Source organism: Electrophorus electricus, chromosome 18, assembly GCF_041902795.1.
Source record: "Electrophorus electricus isolate QZ-2024a chromosome 18, ASM4190279v1, whole genome shotgun sequence".
Classification (NCBI taxonomy): domain Eukaryota; kingdom Metazoa; phylum Chordata; class Actinopteri; order Gymnotiformes; family Gymnotidae; genus Electrophorus; species Electrophorus electricus.
Genome location: NC_137514.1, coordinates 10,084,757 through 10,110,000, shown reverse-complemented (window position 1 = coordinate 10,110,000; position 25,244 = coordinate 10,084,757). Strand labels below are relative to the sequence as shown.

General features: G+C 42.8%; 3 protein-coding genes across 11 annotated transcripts in view; all 3 read left to right on the top strand.

Moving 5' to 3' along the window:
- poglut1 (protein O-glucosyltransferase 1) overlaps window positions 1-5,726 on the top strand; it is an 8,854-nt gene extending 3,128 nt beyond the window's left edge. For 2 of the 5 annotated variants that reach the window (XM_035534816.2, XM_081701615.1), the window contains exons 8-11: window positions 2,935-2,993; window positions 3,966-4,133; window positions 4,422-4,478; window positions 4,583-5,726. In XM_035534816.2, coding sequence (XP_035390709.1) covers window positions 2,935-2,993; window positions 3,966-4,133; window positions 4,422-4,478; window positions 4,583-4,739 — 441 coding nt within the window. In that variant the 3' untranslated portion in view covers window positions 4,740-5,726. Of the gene's footprint in view, window positions 1-2,934; window positions 2,994-3,965; window positions 4,193-4,421; window positions 4,479-4,582 lie in introns of all 5 variants that reach the window. The other 3 variants (XR_014118325.1, XR_014118326.1, XM_081701616.1) reach the window with 3 other exon arrangements.
- A 75-nt stretch (window positions 5,727-5,801) lies between these two features.
- timmdc1 (translocase of inner mitochondrial membrane domain containing 1) lies at window positions 5,802-11,400 on the top strand. Of its 2 annotated transcripts, XM_081701617.1 has the most exons (10): window positions 5,806-5,914; window positions 6,364-6,560; window positions 6,848-7,013; window positions 7,680-7,858; window positions 8,146-8,311; window positions 9,399-9,487; window positions 9,582-9,649; window positions 9,826-9,904; window positions 10,854-10,964; window positions 11,062-11,400. In XM_081701617.1, exons 2-10 carry the CDS (start codon window positions 6,394-6,396, stop codon window positions 11,183-11,185), a joined length of 1,149 nt encoding a protein of 382 aa, XP_081557743.1. In that variant the 5' UTR covers window positions 5,806-5,914; window positions 6,364-6,393; the 3' UTR covers window positions 11,186-11,400. The 2 variants fall into 2 exon arrangements, with proteins under 2 accessions (XP_081557745.1, XP_081557743.1); XM_081701619.1 differs by lacking the exon at window positions 11,062-11,400 and having other exon boundaries at window positions 5,802-5,914; window positions 10,811-10,944.
- A 1,314-nt stretch (window positions 11,401-12,714) lies between these two features.
- On the top strand, window positions 12,715-24,977 carry gk (glycerol kinase). Of its 4 annotated transcripts, XM_027031031.3 has the most exons (21): window positions 12,716-12,899; window positions 14,539-14,612; window positions 14,985-15,091; window positions 15,320-15,397; window positions 15,517-15,596; window positions 16,105-16,242; window positions 16,500-16,609; window positions 16,749-16,815; window positions 17,153-17,170; window positions 18,142-18,177; window positions 18,283-18,350; window positions 18,556-18,598; window positions 18,689-18,769; window positions 19,094-19,172; window positions 19,403-19,499; window positions 19,677-19,761; window positions 19,874-19,994; window positions 20,381-20,524; window positions 21,025-21,111; window positions 21,758-21,844; window positions 22,944-24,977. In XM_027031031.3, the coding sequence occupies exons 1-21, from the start codon at window positions 12,723-12,725 to the stop codon at window positions 22,952-22,954; spliced, it is 1,788 nt and encodes a 595-aa protein (XP_026886832.2). In that variant the 5' UTR covers window positions 12,716-12,722; the 3' UTR covers window positions 22,955-24,977. The 4 variants fall into 4 exon arrangements, with proteins under 4 accessions (XP_081557601.1, XP_026886832.2, XP_026886833.2 ...); XM_027031032.3 differs by lacking the exon at window positions 17,153-17,170; XM_081701474.1 differs by lacking the exons at window positions 17,153-17,170; window positions 18,142-18,177.
- The last annotated feature ends 267 nt before the right edge of the window (window positions 24,978-25,244 follow it).

The window sequence follows — 25,244 nt, the reverse complement described above, 5'->3', positions numbered from 1 at the left end:
AATTCTCCTGGCCTTGGTCTGGCACCGCTTGTAGTAGATGGTGTGCAGGTCAGGAAGTTCCATGTGAGTGATGCGCTCTGCTGAACGCACTACCCTTTGGAGTGCTTGTCTGTCCTGCTTGGTGCTATTCCCAAAACCAGACTGTGATGTTCCCCGTGAGGATGCTCTCGATAGTGCAGGTGTAGAAGTTCCGCAGTACCTTGGAGGGCAGTCTGAAGTCTCTTAGGCGTCTGAGGTGGTAAAGACGCTGACGAGCCTTCTTTGCCAGGGAGTTGGTATGGTGGGACCAGGACAGGCCCTGCGAGATGTGAACACCAAGGTACCTGAAACTATCTACTCTCTCCCCCGTGGTTCCACTGATCCTCACAGGTTGGTAGTGCCGCTCCTGCTTCTTGCTGCAATCCACGATCAGCTCCTTTGTCTTACTGACGTTTAGGAGGAGATTATTTTTCTGGCACCAGTTTTCCAGGTGTTTAATCTCCTCCGGGTAGGCCCTCTCGTCGTTGTCCAAGATCAGACCCATGACAACGGTGTCGTCAGCAAACTTGACAATGATGGTGGAGCTGGAAGTGGCTGTGCAGTCGTAGGTGTACAGTGAGTGGAGCAGGGGGCTTAGGACACAACCCTGAGGAGCTCCAGTGCTGAGGGTGAGGGTGGATGAGGCGCAGTTGCCCACCCGTACTGATTGTGTTCTGTCTTTTAGGAAGTTGGAGATCCAGTCGCACAGGGATGTATGCAGTCCTAGATCCCCCAACTTAGTGAGTAGGGAGGGGATGATGGTGTTAAATGCTGAACTGTAGTCGACAAACAGCATTTTAACATAATTTCCCCTCCCTTTGTCCAGGTGAGTCAGTGTAGTGTGGAGCAGATGTGCAATTGCATCGTCAGTGGAGCGGTTGTGGCGGTATGCAAACTGCAGTGGGTCCATGGAGGCTGGCAGTGAAGATGTGATGAAGTCTCTGACTAGGTTTTCAAAGCACTTCATCACGACTGATGTGAGGGCGACAGGGCGGTAGTCATTGAGGTCGGAGGGTCGAGGTTTCTTCGGGACGGGGACGATGGTGGATCGCTTGAAGCTGGACGGGACGATACCGAGCGTCATGGAGAGACTGAAGATGTCGGTGAATACCGGGCTAGCTGATCTGCGCAGGCTTTGAGGACCCTCCCGCAGATACCGTGTGGTCCCATCGCCTTCCTGGTATTCACCCTTTTAAACACTCTCCTCACGTTACTCTCCGTGATGAGAGGGCGCTGTTCTATGGTGGGCCCCGCGCATGTACCATTGGCTGCGCCGATAGTGCCATTTGCACTAGCGCTGCTAGTATAAGTGCTGTTAGCACTAGCGCCGTTAGCATTGGCGCTGTTAGCATTAGCGCTGCTAGATGTAGCCTCGAAGCGAGCGAAGAATGTATTCAGCTCGTTCGCCAGAGACTCATCCGCACTCATCAGTCCGGAGGGTGGGCTCCTGTAGTCCGTGATCGTCCGTAGTCCCTGCCACAGGGATCTAGAGCCACTCTGCTGGAACTGTGTCTCTAGTTTCTTCCCGTAGCGCCGCTTCGCCTCCCTCACCGCCCTGCGCACTCCGTATGCTGCAGACTTGTACTCGTCCATGTTCCCGCTGATGAGCCCCGCATTGTAGGCAGCAGTGCGAGAGTTCAGAGCCTCGCGGATGGTTCTGTCCACCCAGGGCTTCTGGTTGGAAAACTTCTTGGTGGTAATTCTTGGGATCGTGTCGTCCACCAGTTTCCCAATAAACCCTATTACTGCCTCCGTAAACTCGCTGACATCATCAGTGCTGCGCCGGAACATGTCCCAGTCCGCGTCATCCAGAGCGTCCTGCAGAGCGGCCACCGATTGGTCTGTCCAGCGCGCGACCTCCCTCTGAACCGGAGCTTCCCGTTTCAGCCTTTGTTTATATTTTGGTAGGAGGAAGATGGCGACGTGATCCGACTTACCAAACGGTGGGATGAGCTAGTGCCTTGTAACTGTCCTTGTATGGGGTGTAGCAGTGGTCTAGTGTCCCATTTCCCCTGGTGGGAAAGGTTACGTGCTGGTAGAGGTTGGGCACTGCACGCTTGAGGTTAGCGCTGTTGAAATCCTCAACCACAATAAGTGCAGCGTCCCGGTGCTGTGTCTGAAACTGTGTGAGAGCCTCATGAAGTTCACAGAGTTCAGTGTCCATGTTAGCCTAAGGTGGGATGTACACGGTGTTGATGATGACCGAAGTGAACTCCCGGGGAAGGTAGAAAGGACGAAGCTTGAGGGCGAGCAGCTCCAGGTTGGGTGAGCAGGAGCGGGTGAGAGTAACAACATTGGCATTGTTACACCAGCTGTTGTTTACCATCACACACACTCCGCCGCCTCTCGACTTCCCCGAATCTGCCGTCCTGTCCATGCGGTGAACCGAGAAGAACTCGGCCGGCTGGATAGCGTGGTTTGGTACCGCTGGGTTCAGCCACGACTCGGTGACGCAGAGGAGATTGCAGTCCCGAATGTCCCTCTGGAACTTTATCCTGGCCCGGAGGTCATCGAGCTTGTTGTCCAGAGACTGGACGTTGGCTAGCAGGATGCTAGGTAAGGGAGCTCGGTGTGCCCGAGCCCTCAGCCTGTTCCTGACGCCGGCTCGCTTCCCTCGAGGCCTTTTCCTCGCGCCGCGTCTTTTGGTTTCCCTCAGGATCTCCGTCGGCCATCTTGGGTCCGGGGTTACAGACGGCTTGAGGTGAGTGCTATGTAGATTAAGAGAAATAAGGGCGTCTCTGCTGTACGAGATACGCGCCGTAGTGTGTAGAGAAGGGCTGCGGAGAAATCAGGGGTAGCGGGAAGAGCGAAAAAGATAGCGAAAAAAGTGCCAGGTGTGGACGAAGCAGTCGTGACGGCAGCCGACCTCACCGGCGCCATAATGTCTCTACTTTCCTCTCATACTCCTCCCTCAAGGACACTTTGGGAAGACCCCCAGCCAAAGAAATTCCTCTGGTTGACCACTGCAAATACAAGTAAGACCCTGCCTCCTGAGAGAATATGCTGTATGTGAGCATATTGAAGCAAAAAAGAAAATTAATCAGGCTGTGTGATGGCGGCACAGGTAAGTAAGCAGAGAGCTTGCACCCCAATACAATACACTAACTGGCTCCTTGAAGTTTTAAAGAATTTACGCCAGCGTATCAGAAAGCATTTTAGAGCAGAAATAAACATTCTTCCATCTGTTGGTTCTAAAGTTTGATACCGAATTACATTTTAAACTCCGTGCTCATGGACTCCATCATTGATGACAAACTGCAAGTCTTTTGGCGATTATTTTAATGTTGAGGGTGTGGTGTTTTACATGATACAAAGTTGACAGCAAACGTGAAAGCAGTTTCATTGCTGCATTGCACTTCAGTGTTGTGAAAATCTCTAGGCCACATAAATCACAAAGGTCTTTGCCACCTGTGAGGAGACTCGCAGCAGATTTAGTGGAAGAGTGTCTGTTCAGTTTGTGCAAGTTTCATGTGTGTTTGGTTGGGCAGTGGTAGTTCAGTGTTTAAGGTACTTGACTGCCAAGTTGCCACTGTTGGGCCCCTGAGCAAGCCCTCAAAAGCTGTACTCAGTCAAAATTGCAAGCCACTTTGGAGAAAAGCGTAAATGTTCGAAAAATATCTCCTTAGATTAATGTTATGTTTTCTTTTTAAGAGTGAAGCCTTTTAAACTTTAGACCCATTTTAAGACCCAATGATGCATACAGAAAATTCTAAAGGGAATTAACAGCATTTTCTTGGTGCCTCTGCCTTTGTTTCAGGTTTTCTGGTCATCATGGATAACTAGACTTTTTAAACCTGGCAACATCCCACCCACTGATAATACATCATCTTTATAAGCTCTTAGGTGCTAAAATGTTAAAAGGTTCGTCTCTATTTGCTGATCCTCTCTCTCTCTCTCTCTCTCTCTCTCTCTCTCTCTCTCTCTCTCTCTCTCTCTCTCTCTATTAGATACCTGTTCAATTTTCGAGGGGTAGCAGCCAGTTTCCGCTTCAAGCACCTATTTCTCTGTGGTTCCCTGGTGTTCCATGTAGGCAAAGAGTGGGTGGAGTTTTTCTACCCGCAGCTCCATCCCTGGGTGCACTACATCCCTGTCAAACAAGACCTCTCAGACCTCGGGTGACCGACAACTCCTTCATCCCCTTTCTCACCCTCTCCATCCTTGTAAACTGATTACAGCAAGTGCATTTTGGACTATTACAATACATGCATGACATGGAAGTCTGTGTTTGTCATCAACAAAATCTGTAAAATAGTATGCTTTATTGTCATTGTATTCTACTTAAAAGACTATAAAGTAAAGGATTTCATAATTAGAATGGAAATTGGAATTAATAATAATCATCTTAATTTATCTCGAGTGTTTGCAAAAAATCCTCAGAAATAGTTTTGTTTTTTTTGATACAGAGATTTGCTGCAGTTTGTCAAGGAAAATGACGAAGTAGCAGAGGCTATCGCAATAAGGTATCAATAACGCACAAATCCCAGAAGAACAGTTTTAAATCAGATTGCTGTCCCAGTCTTTTTCTTAGTGTGGTAACATAGTGTAACCTGCTGTTTGCCTCTAGGGGGCAGCAGTTCATCGAGGATCACCTCCGTATGGAGGACGTGACCTGCTACTGGGAGAGGCTCCTCACTGACTACAGCAAGCTGCTCCAGTACAAACCCAAACGCAAGTCCAGTTACAGCCATGTCAGCAGCAAGCCCAACAGGAATGAACTTTGACCTGCTGCACTATACTACTCCATAAAATGGAACATGTCATGATTTCCTTCATCCGGCCATCTAATTCGCACATATTTTTGGTGCTGGTTTATATGTGCAGGAATTTTTTAACCAGTGTGCTTCAGTGACCCAAAAAAAAAAAAAAAAAAACCTATGAAATGAATGTGTAATTTTATGAATTCTGTCTCAATAGAATGCAAAATATTGTTACATTAAGATAGCGTTGTTTTATTTTTGTAACAAATAGCCACAATTCTGTAATTTTTAACTTAGCTGTCTGATCTGAGACCAGTGTCATTTTTTAACCTGTTCTGGAGGTAGTCAACATCAGCAAGAAGAAATTAAGCTAGTTTTTGTTGAGAATGTACTGCCGCCTTCTGTCCATTAAGTGGAAAAGCATCCTTATGAATGTAATGCTATGTTTAGTTTTTAGTCTTTGTCAGTGGACACTAACAACAAATCAATCACTGTAGGAGGGCTGTAATGAATACTAGTAACATTTGGTTTTAAGCAGTTGCCAAATTCAACATGTAGGTGCCACAGAAACATGAATGTGATGCATGTTAATTTGACCCTGCAAATCACATCTACAGTCTTTCATATAGAGGTTGTGATCTACAGGCATATGGGCACTGAATAGGATCTAATATTCTAAAATTATGTTAATAGGTCTTAGTTTGCGTTTATCACTGTCAATGAATTAGATTTTCACTGTCAATGAATTAGATTTTTCACTATTTTATCACTTGAACAAAGGCAGGGGCAGAGTTATTTGAGCAGTTAAGGTACTGGACTAGTACTGGACAAGCCCCATCACGGCCAAGTTGCCATTGTTAGGTAACTGAACAAGGCCCTTAGCCCTCAATTGCTTGAATTGTACTTGGTCACAAATGTAAGTTGCTTTGGATAAAAGCATCAGTTAAATGCCATAAATGTAAATGCAGCAGGCCAAAAGCCAAATTAACAATAAATGGTTAATTGCAACAAGACGTTTTGTATTTTGCCTACAATAGCCTTACATTGTAGAATGTTGCTATTTGATGTGCTCATGTAGTGTTTTTATTTGTTAATTCCAGAGGACGCGTTGTCCTCCATCGCTAGGTGGCGCTATTAGAAAATGACAACAGGAAAGCGATGACTAGCAGACGCTGAAGGTGTGTTGATTTAGGTAGAAGGTAAGATTGCGAGCTACGTTTTGTATCTATATAACTAAAAATCTAAGATTATATATTACTATTTTGTAGTGCCGTGGCAGGATATTTAAGCTTAGATGTGTCGGAGCGATACTCGCCAGGTTAGTTAGCTTGCTAGCTAACCTACCCAGCCAGAGCTTTACTTCCAGAAGGCGGTTATGTGGGCAGAAAGCTTTTATGGTCTGTGCTATCTGGACCCTTATGACATTGAGTGCTATGATTGGTACATGCTGTTGTAACTAAAATAACGTTTATGTCATTAACACTTAACTTTTAATAACAAAACTATCCTGCGAAAATCTTCTGTAGCTAGCTAGCTGCTACAGTAATGGAGAGAATGGAATCATCTAAGTTGATTGAGAGAGGGAGAAGGATATTGCGATAAAACCTGTTTATCGCAACTTGTTGTTGGTTTTCTTTTACTTCAAAAGTAAACCAGCCTGCCCGTGGGGCAAGGGACCATGACTGTTGAACTCCTGCGGGTCATTTGTGGGTCTGCCCTTCCCCGAGTACATGCAGCTGACAGCGCCGATTCACAGACTGCTCTTAGCAACTTACCAATACATGTGGGCAAACCCGAATTCCCAGATACAGGATGGGATCGCATTAAAGACCTGTTCGACCGAGGGTTAGTCTCAGTGTGTTCTGAATGATGACTGAATTTTGCTGTGCTTGAAGGGAAATGGTATGCTTAAAGAGGATTACATTTGACATAACATACCATGAAACAATTGCAAAGTTGTGTAATCACTGAAGATTGCTGTTACTTTGTAGATTACTTTGTAGCCCAGATTCATAGTTGTAGCCCAGATTTCAAAATTGGGATCACATGCTTTACCATCAAGTCTTGGGCATATTTTTGGGATTTGTAAGCCTGCATCTACCTGACTTTGACCATTTACACACTGGCCCTAGAAATGGACAGGCTTACTCAGAGGAGCTGAGAAATGTGGGAAGGAGCGCAATGATGGCAGCCTCGGTGGGGCTGCTTTACGGAGGCCTGCCTGCAGCACGACACGCCCGCGAGAGGTTCATCCACCTCAGCCAAGCCGAGCTCTATCGAAGCAGGGTGGAAGCAGTGGTAAGGACAAATCAACACAGACGCGGACGTTGATGTTGGGCAGATATCACTGGTCAATGATGATTATGCATTTTTGCATGCTGAATCCAAATGTGTTTTCAGAATTTCTCCATCACATAGTTTTTTTTCGTGCAATATACTCACTCGCATGTCATTATATATAGTATGAAAAAGTGGTACCAAGGAAAGTGGAGCTTTTCTATGTTGGTAATTCTGGATACTGAAGAGGCATATACCCGAGGCTAAATATAGACCAAACTCATACATGCTACATTTTAAAAGTATGCCTCTATACATTTTATTGCAATAACAGCTGTTTTTGAGTGATATCTAACTAATGTAAAATTCTGTTGGCCTCATGATATAAAAAATCTAAAAACATTGGAATTCAGCATACTATAATTCAGCAATGTACTATAAGGTCTACCTATTTTTGTATGGAAAGCAAGAAAAAGTTCAAATGTTGTCCAGTGAACTCAGAAATATTGATTATTGTGAATTTCCACTTCATTCTCTTTCAGGCAAATGAGTCAAGCCTAAGATAGAAAGGGAATAAGAAAAGAAAGCCAAAAAGTCTATATGCTTTTCACAAGAACATGTACAACAGAACTATCAGTTTCCCAAGTATTGATCAAAGTCCATCATTACTTTATTCCAACACTGTAGCGGCATGCTGTAGCGACTGTTGAACTCCTGCGGGTCATTTGTGGGTCTGCCCTTCCCCGAGTACATGCAGCTGACAGCGCCGATTCACAGACTGCTCTTAGCAACTTACCAATACATGTGGGCAAACCCGAATTCCCAGATACAGGATGGGATCGCATTAAAGACCTGTTCGACCGAGGGTTAGTCTCAGTGTGTTCTGAATGATGACTGAATTTTGCTGTGCTTGAAGGGAAATGGTATGCTTAAAGAGGATTACATTTGACATAACATACCATGAAACAATTGCAAAGTTGTGTAATCACTGAAGATTGCTGTTACTTTGTAGATTACTTTGTAGCCCAGATTCATAGTTGTAGCCCAGATTTCAAAATTGGGATCACATGCTTTACCATCAAGTCTTGGGCATATTTTTGGGATTTGTAAGCCTGCATCTACCTGACTTTGACCATTTACACACTGGCCCTAGAAATGGACAGGCTTACTCAGAGGAGCTGAGAAATGTGGGAAGGAGCGCAATGATGGCAGCCTCGGTGGGGCTGCTTTACGGAGGCCTGCCTGCAGCACGACACGCCCGCGAGAGGTTCATCCACCTCAGCCAAGCCGAGCTCTATCGAAGCAGGGTGGAAGCAGTGGTAAGGACAAATCAACACAGACGCGGACGTTGATGTTGGGCAGATATCACTGGTCAATGATGATTATGCATTTTTGCATGCTGAATCCAAATGTGTTTTCAGAATTTCTCCATCACATAGTTTTTTTTCGTGCAATATACTCACTCGCATGTCATTATATATAGTATGAAAAAGTGGTACCAAGGAAAGTGGAGCTTTTCTATGTTGGTAATTCTGGATACTGAAGAGGCATATACCCGAGGCTAAATATAGACCAAACTCATACATGCTACATTTTAAAAGTATGCCTCTATACATTTTATTGCAATAACAGCTGTTTTTGAGTGATATCTAACTAATGTAAAATTCTGTTGGCCTCATGATATAAAAAATCTAAAAACATTGGAATTCAGCATACTATAATTCAGCAATGTACTATAAGGTCTACCTATTTTTGTATGGAAAGCAAGAAAAAGTTCAAATGTTGTCCAGTGAACTCAGAAATATTGATTATTGTGAATTTCCACTTCATTCTCTTTCAGGCAAATGAGTCAAGCCTAAGATAGAAAGGGAATAAGAAAAGAAAGCCAAAAAGTCTATATGCTTTTCACAAGAACATGTACAACAGAACTATCAGTTTCCCAAGTATTGATCAAAGTCCATCATTACTTTATTCCAACACTGTAGCGGCATGCTGTAATGTAGGTGATCTGTAAAAGACTGAGAATGAACACACACAATACTAAATGTTGATCTACTGCTCTCCAAAATCATCCAAAGAGAAGCATTTAAGAAAAAAAAAACATTCCTGTGCAACATTTCAAGTGAATGTGTCTCTGTATGTTTGTTTATGTGGTTGTATGTGTCTGTGTGTATGTATATGTGGTTATGTGTCTGTGTGTGTATGTGTGTGTTTTTTCTCTGCAATATTAGAAGTGTTTGTGAACCCGCAACCACCATGTTAATTTAGTGGCAACATAAAATTGCAAACTACTGCCATTTTTCAGAGACAGGCCCAAGGGATCCACCCTGGAACTCCTTTAGAAATCATTAAACAAAATCGCTGATGTGTTTTTGACATGCTCTGATTTGGGTCTCAACTCCTTAGCGCTCGGCCCACAATGCTGCCATCCGGGGTTTCATAAGGTACGGTTGGAGGTGGAGCTGGAGGGTGGCTGCGTTCGTCACCCTTTTTAAGTGAGTTCTTAAACACACACAACGTGCGCAGCCGGAATTCAGCCGTCTCGCCTGTGAAGGCCAAATTTGATGCCCTCCCCTGTCTTCCCAACAGCACTGTCAGTACTGGACTTTCTGTGTACAGAGACAAAAATGCCTTGACCCATTTCGCCCTGGCCGGTGGTAAGGGTCGTCTCCTCCACATTTCTCCACTTTAATTTCCTACAACTATTATAGTTGAATTGCACAGTGTAAATGTATGTATGTATGTATGTATGTATGTATTTATTATTTATTTATTTTTAATTACATCTTTTGATGTTCAGCAACATAAATGAGACCTCTTCTTTTGTGTGTAGCTGTAACCGGGGGTGTGTTCCGGATGAACCTCGGGGTCAGGGGATTGGTAGCAGGAGCAGCTATTGGAGTTGTGTTAGGGTGAGTAGAGATGAGGGATTGGTGTTCTGATTTCCAAAGCAGTAACGTTTCTTGACTGTGTAAGAAGCAGTGGTGTGGCGAATGAAGACTGGGTATGCCATGCTGTCACGCCCTCTTGGGAGGCTTCTCTGCCCTGGAGCAACTCTGAACCCTCCTCCTCTCACATAGTCGCCCTTCGCCCCCCTCTTTCCATGGGCGTTCTATTGCACAGCTGCACCCTCTCCCGCAACCCTCTGTGTTCATTTGCATCCCGTCTTTCTCTCTTTCCCTCTCTCTCTCACACACACACACACACACACACACACACACACACACACTGCCAGAGGTACCCATGTGCCATCCAGAAGGCCCAGAACTTGAGGGCACAACAGTGAGGGTGCCTAATCCAACAGCTGCACAGTATATTTTTTTTTCCCCCCCATTTCATTTCAGTCCATCCCCTTGTCTCCTCCTCCTCCCCCTCTGCTTGGCTCCGTCCGTCTCTGTTCTGGCTTAGTGCTGAGTGTGGACTCCCCGCAGCTAAAACACAAACAAAAAAACCCCCACCAATTCGGGCCCATCCACTTCTCTAACTTTGGTGCCGAGACAGCTCATCTTTTCCAGCCAGGGGCGCTGTTGTTTTTAGCCCCTCCGATCCGCCACTCTCCATGCCTGGAAGCGCTGGCACGTGAGCGCTGGCTTGCACCCGGAGCACCTGACGGCAACGCGAGCAGCCCCAGCTCCCGGCCAGGTGCAGCAAGGCGGCCGGCCGAAAGAAACCAGGCAGCTAATCAAATCGGCACATCACGCTCCAAATAGCACCAGGCTCTGGGAGTGTGTGTGTGTGTGTGTGTGAGAATGGATGTGTTTGAGTGATGGCTAGGCAGATATGTGACTCCTTAACGAATGTGGTAAAAACCTCATTAGCTATCCTGCTGAAGCCAACTGACGTGCAGTGACATGGTTGCAGCATTCCTGCTGGGGTGTTAATCGTTGGCCTGCAGAAGCTGAGTGGAGAGACCATGCGTGAGAGAAGACGGCGAGAACGCAGAGAGCTGTTTGAGCTGAGGGTGGCCGAATGGTACGTTCCCATACCACTGAAATGCCCCCTACAACAACAAGAAAATGTCAATATTCAGCTTCAAGTCTACTTTCCTTAGAAGTGTCTTCTTTTGTAGGAATGCACGTCTGCATCTTACAGATGACCTGATTAGTGAAATCAGTGGGCAGGACCAGATTACAGAGGTTCACCTTCAACGAATCGAGGAGCTGCTTAGTCAGTCTAGGAACGAGGACAGCTGATGACAAAAACCCTGAATGTAGTAAATGAATTAAGTTATAACTCATTATGTATGTAAACATGGAAAATCTTAATGCTTGGCTTTTCATTGGGAAAATGTATATTTGAGCTCAAAACTAAAATGACACTGAAGAAGAACGTGGAGGATATGTCACAAGTTCAGCACTGGCCATTCATTTTGTGTCTTCTATGCATAAACGCCTATACTACATTCAAAGCCTTGTCCCATGCGTTCACTAAATATTTACTTGTCACCAAAACACAGAATATAGTTTTTTTCTTTTTTTTCTAATAAGATGCAGTATTTGGAAAGCATTCTCATGTGTGTATAAGATTTGGAACAGCTTCAAAAATGTTCAAGTTCAAGTTTGGTTTATTCGTCACATACATAGTCATACACAGGATAACTCACAGTGAAATGGTTGAGTGCTCTGTCCAAACTGAGGAAAAGAAAACGGGTGCATAGAGAAATATAGATATTCTACATATGTGAAATATATATATATATACAAAGAGAAATATACATATTCTATGTAATCCAAAAATGTAATCCAAAACGTTTACAATTCTAAAATTTCTAATCGGTCTGAATCACAAAGGCTTGTGACAAACTTTAAGCTACAACATTATAGACCCCTTACCATGCCAATTCATTGGAATAAAAATTGTGTGAAGGGAGGGATCGTGCCCTGAGCTTGTCAGATCCTGGGTCAGTGTCTGCCCCTTCTGTAAATAAGATATGATAGCAGCTGAGGTTCCGTTCCAGACATCACATCTGCGCTTTGGAACAGAAAACCAGCAATAGCTCAACAGTGCCACCAAGACTACTAAATGTGGTCTGCACAGTGTTATTCTCTAAACGGCTTGAAAACATTTCATTTAAATTTTTCTAGACGCCAAGAAATTTTTTAAGGAATGTTTATATTTGTAACAGTTCGCACATATTAATCAGTGGAAAAAGATTTTGGTAGTTGGTAAAAGGTAAACCAAAACAGTTTAAAGTGACTTTTCGTTAAGAGAGAGACGTTAGATATACCTGTTTTATGTCACGTTTTATTGTGACAGTAAATGGACAATAATATAAAAATGGCAGCATTCAGGGTGGATGCAGTGTGGCTTTATTGTAATACTCGGAAAGCACTGGTAGATATTTTTCAACTTAATGAAAATACCGTAATATAGTGTCAAACATTTTAGCAGATCTGAAAGTAACTTACTAACCTATTTACTTAGTTATATGACGTGTAACTGGATAAACAGATTAACATTAAAGATTAGAATAATGGTTTTAAATGATTCCTTGAAAAAATCCAACAAAGATTGGAAAAACATCCATAAAACAGTTGTAAAACAAGAATTTAAAAGCAACACGACAAAATAAAGTTTATATTTCCACTAAATTTGAGCTACATTTTTCCAGCCATTGATAACCAGGGAGCTGAAAGATGCCTGTTTATTATAAACATAAATTGTTCTCAACGCGACTCTTTAATTTAGCGCCACCCACTTTGTCCTACGTCATCAGCCGGGGTCGCGCGCATGGTCGAGTGTCAGAGCGTGCCGGTCGGATCTCAGGAGCAGGTGCGATACCGGGCTCGGCTAGTTCGCCGGCAGACCTCTTTAATGAACGGTACAATGGCTGCGTCGTCGAGCAGGATTATGTTAGGACCTCTTGTAGCCGCTATAGACCAAGGCACAAGCTCCACTCGTTTCTTGGTAAGTTCGAGTTTGTTTACGAGCTAAGAGAGCTCCGTGCCCTTGACACGCGTGGCTCGCGTGTAGGATACGTTTGCGTGGACAGGCGTCTGTTTTGCCTGGAGTAGCTAAATAAACCCAATCTCATAACAGCTGGCAAGTGCCTACCTAAGATAGCTAACTTAATTTCTTTGACAAAACTACAGATCTAAAAAAAAAAAAAGTTACTTAGTGCTAACAAGCTCCAGAGGCTGTTTAGCCAAGTGTTGTGTTTAATGTGGAGAGAAAGTGCTCTGATTGTTCATTGAAGTTAGTAGTAACTAGTAAAGATTTCAGTGAAACAGAGTGGCGATAGCACATCCACTGGTCTGTCTTGGGGGGAGACTGGTGAGCTGTGCAGTTAAATAACGTGTGCTGATCTGAGTCGAGCTTTTCATCTTAGCTAGCATGCTAACTGGCTGCATAATGACGCGTTGCCAGCATGGCGCGTGATCACACGCTCAGCTAATTAACTCGTGGAATCCTTTGAGTGCCACTGTTGCTGCACTGAAGTTAGTCTGACAGTGTAGACATGTTTTTGTAACTAAATGAGGACGTAAGCTCCCAGAAAGAGAGAAATTTGCTCCGTTTGTGCTATTGAAATGACCAGGATAAATAACATAACATTTATTTTTGTTTGTAATGGTGTAATTTGAGTTGTTAAATTGAATCTAGCTCGTATAATTAGCTAATTACCTAGTTTTGTGAGAGTAAATGCAATGCGGTGTACAGTACGTATCAGTATTACACTAATCAAGATTGTGGGATCACTTCAAAGTAATTAAAATGGGTGCAGTCGTATAGGTCAGTGCAGGTAAGACACCCCCCCCAGCGTATCAAACAACAGTGTAGTAGTTTGGCTGTAGTGCCAAACTCTCTCTTCTGGACATGGCACTTAAGAAGAGAGTCCCATGAATGTTGCTAGCTGCATGTGTACAGGGATTTGACACTCCTTTGACACTGCTATTATGAAACAATTGCAGTACCAGTTGGATAGCCTAGGAAAGTGCTCACTGTCATACAGCACACAGATTTATGATGAGCTTGTATGTAGTAAATCCCTTCTATATTCATATTTGCTAACCTTTTGAGCATATTTGCTCACCTTTTGAGTATTAATGTGCTGGGGTTAATTTAGCAAGCAAGGCTTCAGAAGGTAATATGGGTTTCATGAGACAATAAAGCCTGGAAAGGACGGGGCTTGTTGGTAAGAGGTTGTTGGGTGTGGTCAGTCCTGTGGTGTGGTGTGTTACGTCTGCAGTCCAGCCATAAGGGGAGGGGGTGATCTGAAGATGCACCTGTTGGGTAGTCTGCAGCCAGGTCAGATGATGCTCATCAGAACAGAGAGATCTATTTAGTCGGTGTCAGTCTGTGTTCTGTCTGCTTTCAACATCAAAATTATACTCATTTTGAAAAATTTATGCCCAATAGATTTCATCAGAAAAAATTTCATATACAGTCAAACGTTTATAAGAACATTTAGATAGGAATAAAAAATGAATCTGAAATCAATCAGGCCTCCCCCCTCCAGTTTTGTCCCCAGTTTTGTCTCCTGCCTCGGTCCTAATTTGTCTTTCCATCCCCTAATGGACACCTACCTTTTTTCTTTCCTTTATTGCAGGTATTCAATGCTAAAACAGCAGAACTTCTTAGCCACCACCAAGTTGAGATTCAGCAAAGCTTCCCTAAAGAAGGGTGAGTCTTCATATGTCATGAGTCACTCCAAACATTCCTGCAACATTCCTCCTGGGAGATATGGCTGTAAATAACCTGTTACATCATAAATATAATAAAATAAATGGGCATGTATATGTTTTAAGAGTGTACTTCACCCTCACTAATGTTGAATGAGATCTTCAGGTGTTGCTTGAGCACCATGTAAATGAGATCACACCCACTAATCGTTCTATTTTTGGGGGTGCGGGGGGAAGGAACGATACAGTCACAAGAGCACTTTTACATGAATGCATATTACCTATTTGGAGGAGCAGAACTTCTCTTCTTTCAGTTACTTGGTCTGCATGTTCCATGTACCTAGCTCACTTTGTTTATACTTCCTCTCCTCAGCTGGGTGGAAGAAGACCCCAAAGAAATTCTCCAGTCAGTGTATGAGTGCATGGATAGAACATGTGAGAAGCTGACCCAACTCAACATTGACATCTCCAACATCAAAGGTACCCACCACCAGTTGGTTTTTTTTTTTTTTTTTTTTCTGCTGGTGTTTATAAGTTAATTTGCAGACTTTTCCGGTAGTGGATAGGTTTTTAGGATCTGTGGAAAGGTGGATGGTGTCGGCATGTCCGCCTTTCTTCTTCTTTGCTGGTTTTCTTAAACATGGCTTGTCCTTTGTTCATGCTGGCATTGCCATATTCTTTGAATTACTTGCTACAATCTCCTTTTAGCCATTGGTGTGACCAATCAGCGAGAAACCACCATTGTCTGGGACAAGGAAACAGGAGAGCCATTTTACAATGCAATTGGTGAGTGTGCTTATCACACAGATGATTGCCCACTCTTAAGAACCAAAATATACCTTGCCCTGTGGCAATGTGGATGGTAAAATGTATGCTAACTGAAATGCTCCACTATACCTGTTCAGTATGGCTTGATCTACGTACTCAGTCCACTGTGGAGAGACTCATCAACAGAACGCCAGGCAGGAACAAAAACCACCTGAAGGTAGGAAAGCTGCCAAGCCCTTTGCAGACCTGTCATAAATGAAAGCTGTGTGTGACACAACATGACAGCTACTGGCAGTGCTATATGACTGGATGGGAGTTGGCAAAGACTGCCTGATTCCATGTTACAATAATATGGAAGCCAATACAATATGTATTCTAATTTGAAGTGTTTATATTCTTTAAGTTATGTTAATTGACATCGCATGTCTCTGGTATGTTTCTTTAAAATGCTGTGTCAGTTTGAGTTAATAATTGTGATTTGTAACTGAATCGACTCCCGTCTCCATATGCTGAAAACAAGCAAGGTTCAGCTTAGGCTGGCAATTGGCTTTTAATCAGTTCAGCATTTTAATTTTGTACACTTGATTTCCACCACCAGTCACCCAGTTCCCACTTATAAGCATTTCATATTTACCTCATGTGCACAGAAAGTGCATGTCACTATTACTCTGATTCTTTCCCATGCTAGTACACTTGCTTGGTAACCTCCGTGCTCTCGTCTACAGCACAAGACGGGCCTTCCCATCAGCACCTACTTCAGCGCGGTGAAGTTACGCTGGCTGATGGACAACGTGGAGGAGGTGCGCAGAGCCATCCTCTCTCACAGGGCCTTGTTTGGCACAGTCGACTCCTGGCTCATATGGGTAAGACCAAGTCTGCTATCTGCCAAGTGCAGGGTTGCGTACCTTTTTTTGGAGGCCTTGAAAGCTGAAGTCAAGACAGCAGTCGGGTACTGAAATCAACACCCCTAAATAATTAGTTTTCACTGTGGTACCTCTTACAATTTAAGGAGTAATAAGTCATTAAGGATAACTGGGGATAAAGTGTCAATCCAGTGTCGGTTCTAGTGTCCCTAGTAATCTAGTCCTGTCACTAATTATATGTCGTCTCTTTTTTTTAGTGCCTGACCGGAGGGGAAAAAAGTGGTGTTCACTGTACCGATGTGACCAACGCTAGCAGGACCATGCTCTTCAATATCCACTCTTTGGATTGGGATCCAGACCTCTGCAAGTAGGGCAGACGCACACACGCATAACATCGCTTCTCTTTCTTTGTTTCGCTGAATTCTTACTTGTGCTTATATATCTAGTATTTTTATGCTACGTTTGAACAGTTGAATCGTTTGTAAATCTGGACTGTTTTGTTTTAGATATTTTGATATACCAATGGAGATTCTGCCAAAAGTCAGGAGTTCCTCCGAAATCTATGGTTTAATGGTAAGCTATAGTGTCCTTTTTTGAGAAGTAAATCACTTAAAATTTTGTATTGTACCCTGAAGTAATAATTATATACTGGACCTCTGCAAGTGTAAAACTGTACTTTCAATCTAAAAACAACGCAAGTTTGTAAGGGTGAACTTTCTGTAGGAATGCCTTTTAAATGCATCAAAAGAGGCCCCTAGCCCTTTCCTTTTGACAGTATTAGTAGAACATCATTTACATTGATGCTGTTTGCGTCTGGGAGTTTTTGGTGGAATTATTTGCCCTGTGGAAGGTCCTTCCTTATCACAATTAAACCTCCTATGTCTTATTGTCTCTTTGGGCTCACTGATAGAAAATCAGTTCTAGCCTGGTGAGTAGGCCTTGACTATACCCTGATTTATTAACTTCATCCTCTCAAGGGGGAAAAAAAAAACATCTTTTCTCCCCCTGATTGGCTTCCATGTCCCTTTACAACATCCAGTCTTGAGGTGCATTTCCAATATGTAAACAACATTTAATCACCTCACCAAAGCTGTGCTGTGGCTTATAATAAAGGGGAACATGGATTTGGTGGTGCACGTGAAGCCCCAACATTTTGGCTCTAGTTGGAAATGCACCGTATCGCTGGCTTGTGTGCTTACAGGGCATAATGGCTTTGCACCACAAGTATAAATTTCACCCACTGTTAGCCACCAGTAATTCATTGGGATTTCTTTGTTTTGCTTATTTATTTGCTTATTTGAGGGCATTTCCTGCAGTGGTGGCCATGCTGTCGTACTCTCCCCTGTCTCTTTGCATGCTCATTCCCTTTCAACAGTTCACTGGTGTTTAGGTTATGAAATGGAGGCTTTTTGCATGCTTTAGCCAATAATGTGGGAATTCTGAATTCTTGTAAAATGATGCTGGAATGTAGCATTGTGATATTGCTGGTTCATGAATTCATGGTTCATGTAACTTGGTTTAGTCTAAAAATTTTGGGATGGGAAGTTTTGTATGATTCGATGTATGCAGTGAACCAAAAATCATTAAGTCCAGATTTATCATATCTTTTCTTTTAACCATAGACATTATTGTTCAAGCAGTTTTGCAAAAAACAAAACAAAAAACAGTAGTTGTTTTAGGAATGGCATCATAGTGGGAGATGGGTTGGAGCAACACCCTGGCACTAAATTAACACACTGGACACACATTGAAATGATACATTTCCTGGCAACAAGGTTTTGAAGAATTCTAGGAAGAATACTGGCAAAGGCATTTTGGGGTTGCATGTATTTACTGCCTCTTTTATTTATTTATTTGTTTTTGTTTGTTTGTTTGTTTTCCCCCCTCCCTCCCCGACAGAAATCTGGTGCTCTTACAGGCATTCCAATATCAGGGGTAAATTACATTTCTCCTGATTTCACACAAATTCTCTTATGGGCATGTACCTTGTATCCACACTCTAATGTGATATGGAATGTTTGTCTGTTCTTCTCAATAAAGTGTTTAGGGGACCAGTCTGCCGCTCTTGTGGGTCAGATGTGCTTTCAGGACGGTCAAGCCAAAAACACGTAAGGCTCATCTAAGTTCTGCTTGTGCTCAAGCTGATGTTTTTTTTCTTTCTTAACGGAAGTCCTTCTTGAAATGCCAAATGCTCTGTGCTTGAGTGACACTTTTGCTGCTGGGAACTGCTGCGGTTGGCCCATCCCATGTCCCGTGTGATCTAAAACTTCCCTTACTCTCATGCAACCATGTATTATGCTTCTCTCACACCAGGTATGGAACTGGCTGTTTCCTGCTCAGAAACACAGGACCAAAGGTACCAGTCACGTTCACTGTCTAACGCATTTCCCTGTATTCTATCGGTTGTCACCCAAGCTCACTGTCCTCCCATTGGTTTGTTCTGCAGCCAGTGATGTCAGACCATGGGCTCTTAACAACAGTGGCGTATAAGTTGGGGCGGGACAAGCCAGCCTGCTATGCCCTGGAGGTAAGACTGTTGCTGCCACCATTTGAAACATCTTTGTTCCTGCAGCCTGAGTGCACCCGTGCTAACTGTTGACTGGAATGTTTATTCACTCCTTACTAAGGAAAAGGAGTAGCTCATCCATCTTTTACCTTCCAGATGGAATCTGAGGAAATTCTCACAAAACTGTCTACATTCAATGACTGAATCTTTTTCTGGGTCTATATATGGTCTATATATTGTGTCAGCCGTTTTCCCCAGAACTCAGTGGTCTTTTGAAATAACTCCTCATTGGATGAAGTGGAAACGTTTGTACACAGTCACTGACCTGTTATCAGTCCTCTTCAGGGTTCGGTTGCCATAGCAGGGGCTGTTGTGCGTTGGCTGAAAGACAACCTTGGGATTATCCAGACTTCTACAGAGCTTGGTGAGTGTGTAGGTGAATAAATTAGAGAATCGGTGAGGAAATGTCCAACCAACTCCTTGCTTGGCCTAGCATTAACCGACTGACCACTTGACTGACATTACTGGCACGCAGCATGTTAAATATATATGCACTAGTGAGTGCAATAGAATCCTAGTGTTTTGTGAGCACCGGTGTCAAGAACTATATACAGACCCGTGTGTGTGTGTGTGTGTGATTTTCTTTTCCTCTAGAGAAACTGGCTGCTGGTGTAGGCACGTCTTACGGTTGCTACTTTGTGCCTGCGTTTTCTGGCCTGTATGCCCCTTACTGGGAGCCAAGCGCCAGAGGGTATGTGAAAGATTTCTGTTTAAATGCACGGTCAGAAGTCTGTGTTATAATACAAGACTAACACACAAATGGCACACCGTCAACTTTGTGTCAGTGTCATGACGCAATACCTCTGTCTTGTTATTTGAACTGAACATTGTTTTTTTGGATGCATTTCCTTTGCTTCTCTCCTGACAGAATCATCTGTGGTTTGACTCAGTTCACGAATAAGAGTCATTTGGCATTTGCAGCCCTGGAAGCCGTCTGCTTTCAGACACGAGAGGTAGCCTCATCCTTCCGTTCTGCTCAGCATGCCCCTTTTTGGGGTTCAGTGAAGCTAGTCTCTCCTGTTGAGGACATAATTGACTCATGTTTGGTTTATTCGACTGGTTCAGATCCTGGATGCAATGAATCAGGACAGCGGGATTCCTCTGAGCCAGCTGCAGGTTGATGGAGGAATGACGTCCAACAAACTCCTGATGCAGCTCCAGGCTGATATTCTCTGCATTCCAGTAGGTGAGACATGCAGCAAAACCTCACACAGATATTAGCCGATTATCCATCCTTCTGGCCATCTCTTATGGTATCTGCATTGTCCAGAGGTAAATTCCAGCCTATGTAACACTTTAATAGTGTGGTAATGAAAAGTAGCCTAAACCACCACGGTGGGATCAGAGGGGAGGTGCCTCTTCTACAGTGCTGGAGGGAAATGTCTAAAGGCAATGTTAAACCATTCATGTTCATTACTTTGGATTAATTATTAATCTCACAAGAGCAAATGTTATAAAAGCACAGGTTTGAAACAGCTCTCATTGCCTGTTTGTGAGTCAGTACGCATCCTGTATGTAATGTCAAGTTTTCTGCAGCAATTTCTGGCTGTGTAACTGTTTTTGTGTGTGTAGTGAAGCCCTCCATGCCAGAGACTACAGCTCTGGGAGCAGCTATGGCTGCAGGAGCAGCGGAGGGAGTCAGTGTGTGGAGTCTGAGTCCCGAGGACCTCTCAGAGGTCACCTCTGAGAAATTTGAACCCCAGATTAACCCAGAGGGTATGACCACCTACTGGCTTGTATTTAGACAAGTGGTATCAACCTTTGACCTTGTAGAATTATGCTATATGGTGTAAACAAGTGATGTGATTCTGTACTGTTGTGTTTTTCCAGTTAACGGAGTTTCTAATTACCCAGCAATCTCCATCATTATCCAGTTAGCCATTACCTTTCATGCATGGTGGCAGTTCATAGTGTTTTGCACAAAATAAGTGTGTAATAGCAACAATGGAAATAAAGGAATTAAATTTTAAAATATGCAGATGTATATAGAAATCTTTTGTTCCTGCTGTGGCAGTGTCAGGGTGCAACATGTATTTTTAAAAGAAATTAATTTCATTGCTTTAATTCACAACTTTGAGCTGTAATCGGGTCACATATGTTGTTCACTGTGACCATAGCTTTTCAATTGCTGTTAGTTTTTCCTGTGATTTTTAGAGGTTTAAGAATCATTCTGCACAGAGTTTAAAAAATTGAGCATTCCTTCTCTCTCTGAACAGAGAGTGAATTCCGGTACGCTCGCTGGAAGAAGGCAGTGCAGAGAGCCATGAACTGGGAGACCACAGAACCAGTTGTCAACGGAAAAGGTTTGTGCCCCGTCTTCTTTCCGTTCTGATTAAAGAGCCACTCAGAGACATGTACAGGGAGCAAATAACAGGATGATCAGACATTCCACAATAAGGAAGCATTTAGCAGTGGTCTTAAACACAGAAATTGACCAAATTAATTTTTTCTAGGTAATCTAGCATTTCATGAAAGTTCATAAATGTTTAACTGGTAAACTGCTAGAAGAGCCTTCAGTAGTACTGATGTTACATGAAGCCTTTTCTACAGACAAGCAGCTCGTGGGTGTTAGGTTTTCCTGGGACGCTTGCTCATTTTTGACAAACAGTTTAAAAACACTAATTAGTAATTACTTATTTAATTGGTAACTAAGTATATGATCTGTCAACAATTCATTAGTTATGTGCTCGCACCTCTCATAAAAATATGCAGAAGTTTCAGAACCCAAGTGTGAATGAATTTCATAGGTAAACAAACATCGTGGCCTGGGCAGTAGGCAGCGTAAGAACTCTTCCCACAGGACATGGCAGGGCAGGCGAAACCTTGAGCATTTGTACCAGAGCGTGTAGCAGCTTGATTGTCGCCAAACTCAGTAGATGCTCACATGTTCCCCTTGTCTCCTTCTCTCTCTTTGGTACTGCGTGGACGCGGGTCCTGGACACTCTGCAGCGGACGCTAGTATCTTCAGTAGCGTGCCCCTCGGCTTTTACGTTCTGGGTAGCATGTTTATGTTAATTGGAGCAAAATATATTGCAGGTCAGTGTGTGTTGTCAAGGTGTGATTGAACGAAGCTTTATGCATTGGTAAATGGGTGGCTGTATGTTGAACATTCATACTATGTAAGATTTGACACTGGACACCTTGACTAAAAACGGCCAACATTTGTAAACATCCTCTCAGTTTGACTCAGTTTGAGCTTTTTCTATAAAACGATTGTGCCATGTCATACTATCAAAGGTGCCTGATAATGACATGTTTTAGAGACACGTGTAGATGTGGATATCTAAAACACTTTGCACCTTCTTGTGGCTTAAATCCTACATAGTATCATTTTGACATGTATGTGAGCCCAGTATAGCCCAGTCCCAAATGGCACCCTAAGCCCTGTGGGCCTCCTCAGTCCACAGTTGCATGTGGAAGACTCAGATATCGCCACGAATATCGCATATACATGGTTACCCATTATCACTATCGTGCTTTTTAAGTGCAAATTACTTATTTATTATTAGCTAATATTACATGTTGTTGTTATTACTTAACAACTAATAATCCTTACCAACTAATAATACATTAGCAGAGAACTGCGTTAAACTCCCATTTGAATATTTTCCTATCTGCCATGATGCTCTGATTGGTCCTCATCTGTATCTCACTACTGAGCCCGCATCGTGGGGGTCCTTACCAAAGGGTGCAGTAAGGACACATAGTGAGCACCCCTTTAATTGCCAGAATGAGAACTGGGACAGGTCTACAGGCTTGCGGTGCTTGTGTGCTGTTGTGGACTGCAGGCCTGCGAGTGCACCGTTTGGGGCTGGGCATGTGCGTGTGGAAATGCTGGGCAGATGTTTGAATTTGTATCTCATGCCCTGCTCTGTGTCCATCTCCTGCCTACATCCCACCAGTGTCCTGAAAGACACTGCATTCTCTTCCTTTGTCACTTTTCATGCTCGGAATTCCTCTGTTGAGCTTCCTTAATTGATTCCCTATTTTAACTTTCCATTTTAGACCTCTGGTTCTTTTAAAATGTTGCCACTGTTCTTTGAGTTGTTCATTAAGCAAACCATTTATGGTTTAAAAAAATATTTCTCCCCTTCAGATAACACAATAAAACAATTATTTATTATTTTTAAAACAGGCCACAAATAAACTCGAATCCTCTTCCAAGTTGGAAAATGGTGGAAGACAACAGGGTCTCAACTCAAAGGTCCAGTGTCCTATCGCTATGGTAACACATCCACGGACATTCCATCCATAACTGTGAGGCCATCTGTTTGCAGCAGTTGGAAAACTTTTCCCAAACCTTTACAAACCTCTTTATATGAGCTATAAACAAAACAGGAATTTATCCCCCACTCCCTATACATGTATGTAACTTACCGTAGTAGCAAACTGTGATGATTGATTCTTGCAGAGGTGGGTTTGTTGTTTGGGGGGGGGGGTGTTCTTTGTTTGTTTTACCTGTCTCTCTCTGCTCTGTACCATCAGAGATCCTTTTCTGTTAGTTGGTGATGTATACAATAAGAAGTCATGTTGACTGTGCGTTGGGCCTTTGTCTACATTTTGAACTCTAGAGAAACACTGAAAGCGAGCAGCTGCTTGTGCCGTTTAGTCTCTGCTTACCTGCGTTCAGAGTTGCGGAGAACACTCAACACCTTCCTCTCCGCCGTACTATGTTTGTGAATTTGAAGCAACTAACCATAGCATTAGAGATCACTATTTTTCATAAATCTGTGAAAGAGATCAACGTTTTGGAGCACTTTACTAAAACTTATTTGCCATACTTATATACTGCACTGTATAAAGGAAGTTTAATCCTTTTGTAAACTTTTCTTTTATTTAAGAATTTTATGCAGTTTAACCTACTGAGAAGGTATAGTGAATTATACACAATAGCATCAGATATCCTTGATCCAAAACACTGTGGATACAATTTGCGCCAGTCTAGGACCAGTCATGCCAACATTATTAGGACTACAAAAATGAGTGAAACTGGCTATAGGTCAAGGGACAGCTTCTGCAAACACATCAAGAACTGTCCATATGATGAATATGCACAAAATGTGTACATCTATCAATTTGGCTGATACACAAACAATATTAAAGTACTGGTATGGTATTTTGAGTCAATGTTCTGTTCTCCCTGCCAGAAGATTACAGGTAATGACACCATTAAAATGTTCAGTTCTTTTTGTTTTTTTAAAATTACTAGTACAGTAAGTACAATTTCCTCCTAACAGAGAGCCATTTGTGCCTCTTATACTTTTATTGGTTTAATTTGTTTAGATTTTGTTTCCTTAATTTTTATTGTTTAATTTTATATTTTAGTGGTACCTGTGGCAGTAGGAGTAATGAATGGCATTACTTTTCATAGTCATTAGAGCTGTCGCCTCATCATAATTGAATTATTACCAGTCCTTAGTCCCTAGACACTACTAGTTGTGCTTTCTTTAAGTGGTGCTTCAGCTAGTGGCATCACTACCACTGGTGTAACAACCGCCGTCTTATTGTTTTTTGTTTTTAAGATGATTCGTTACTGTTGAGGGAGTTCAAACAGACGGTATTGTTATGCTGTTAAGTTGCTGTCTTGATGAAGCCTCCAAAACTGCTGGAAGTTTAATGGTATAATTTTGTTAAGTGACATTTTCCACCTTTCTATTTGTATCTCAGATAGAAACTGGAACAAGTTAAACTTTGGAGTTAAGATGTTCTGCTCCATTTTGGTGTGTCGTGTGTATGTTACACATGATCACTTTCCCCTTTTTTCCCCCTCCTCATTTTTTTGATTAAGCACAGTGCCAATTAACATGTCAGTAACAGTGATGTAAAATGTTCACATTGCACTTCCTTTTACACAGAGCCAAACAGTTTGTAGAGTTACTGAAGGTCTTCTTTTTTTGTGTAATTTACTATAGATTTGTAAAGGGACATTTTTGAGAGAGTATCTTCAATCTAAATTACTGATATTTTTAATTATTTATTTTTTCCAACATACTTGAACTGACCCTTACACTGTTATAAAGCATAGCAGTGGCCAGTATTACTGATCCCCTCATACTCTTTTGTTGTCTTGCTGTGAATGTTATCTAGATTTTGCATAAATCACTCTAATGTTGTAATTGATGGAAGTTAAAATGGTGTGCTCTCTTCATTAAAGGTTCTGGTATTTACATCTTGACATTTCATTTTTTCACAGTAGTATCTATCTGTAAGTCAGATGTGCTTTAGAAACAGCTGCTTTAGGAAGGCCGTGCTCGCTGGCTCTCGGTGTGGGGGTGTGTGTGGGCATGATCTGGAAAAGTTTGTAGATGAATGAGCCTCTTTATCCTGCCCTGTTGCCACCTACAAATATCCATAAATAGTCGATGCAAATTCATTGTGAGAGTCCAGTTCATTACTATGTAAGCACGAAAGGCAAAAATAAATTGTAGAATATGCA

Excerpts from the sequence above, each read along its gene's own strand:
- timmdc1 (XM_081701617.1), top strand. The coding sequence starts at position 6,394 with ATGACTGTTGAACTCCTGCGGGTCATTTGTGGGTCTGCCCTTCCCCGA. Across the intron at positions 9,488-9,581 it reads GCGTTCGTCACCCTTTTTAA|CACTGTCAGTACTGGACTTT; the intron begins GTGAGTTCTTAA and ends TCTTCCCAACAG. Across the intron at positions 9,905-10,853 it reads GCTATTGGAGTTGTGTTAGG|CATTCCTGCTGGGGTGTTAA; the intron begins GTGAGTAGAGAT and ends ACATGGTTGCAG.
- gk (XM_027031031.3), top strand. The coding sequence starts at position 12,723 with ATGGTCGAGTGTCAGAGCGTGCCGGTCGGATCTCAGGAGCAGGTGCGA. Across the intron at positions 18,351-18,555 it reads GACGGTCAAGCCAAAAACAC|GTATGGAACTGGCTGTTTCC; the intron begins GTAAGGCTCATC and ends CTCTCACACCAG. Across the intron at positions 21,112-21,757 it reads ACCAGTTGTCAACGGAAAAG|CGGACGCTAGTATCTTCAGT; the intron begins GTTTGTGCCCCG and ends GACACTCTGCAG.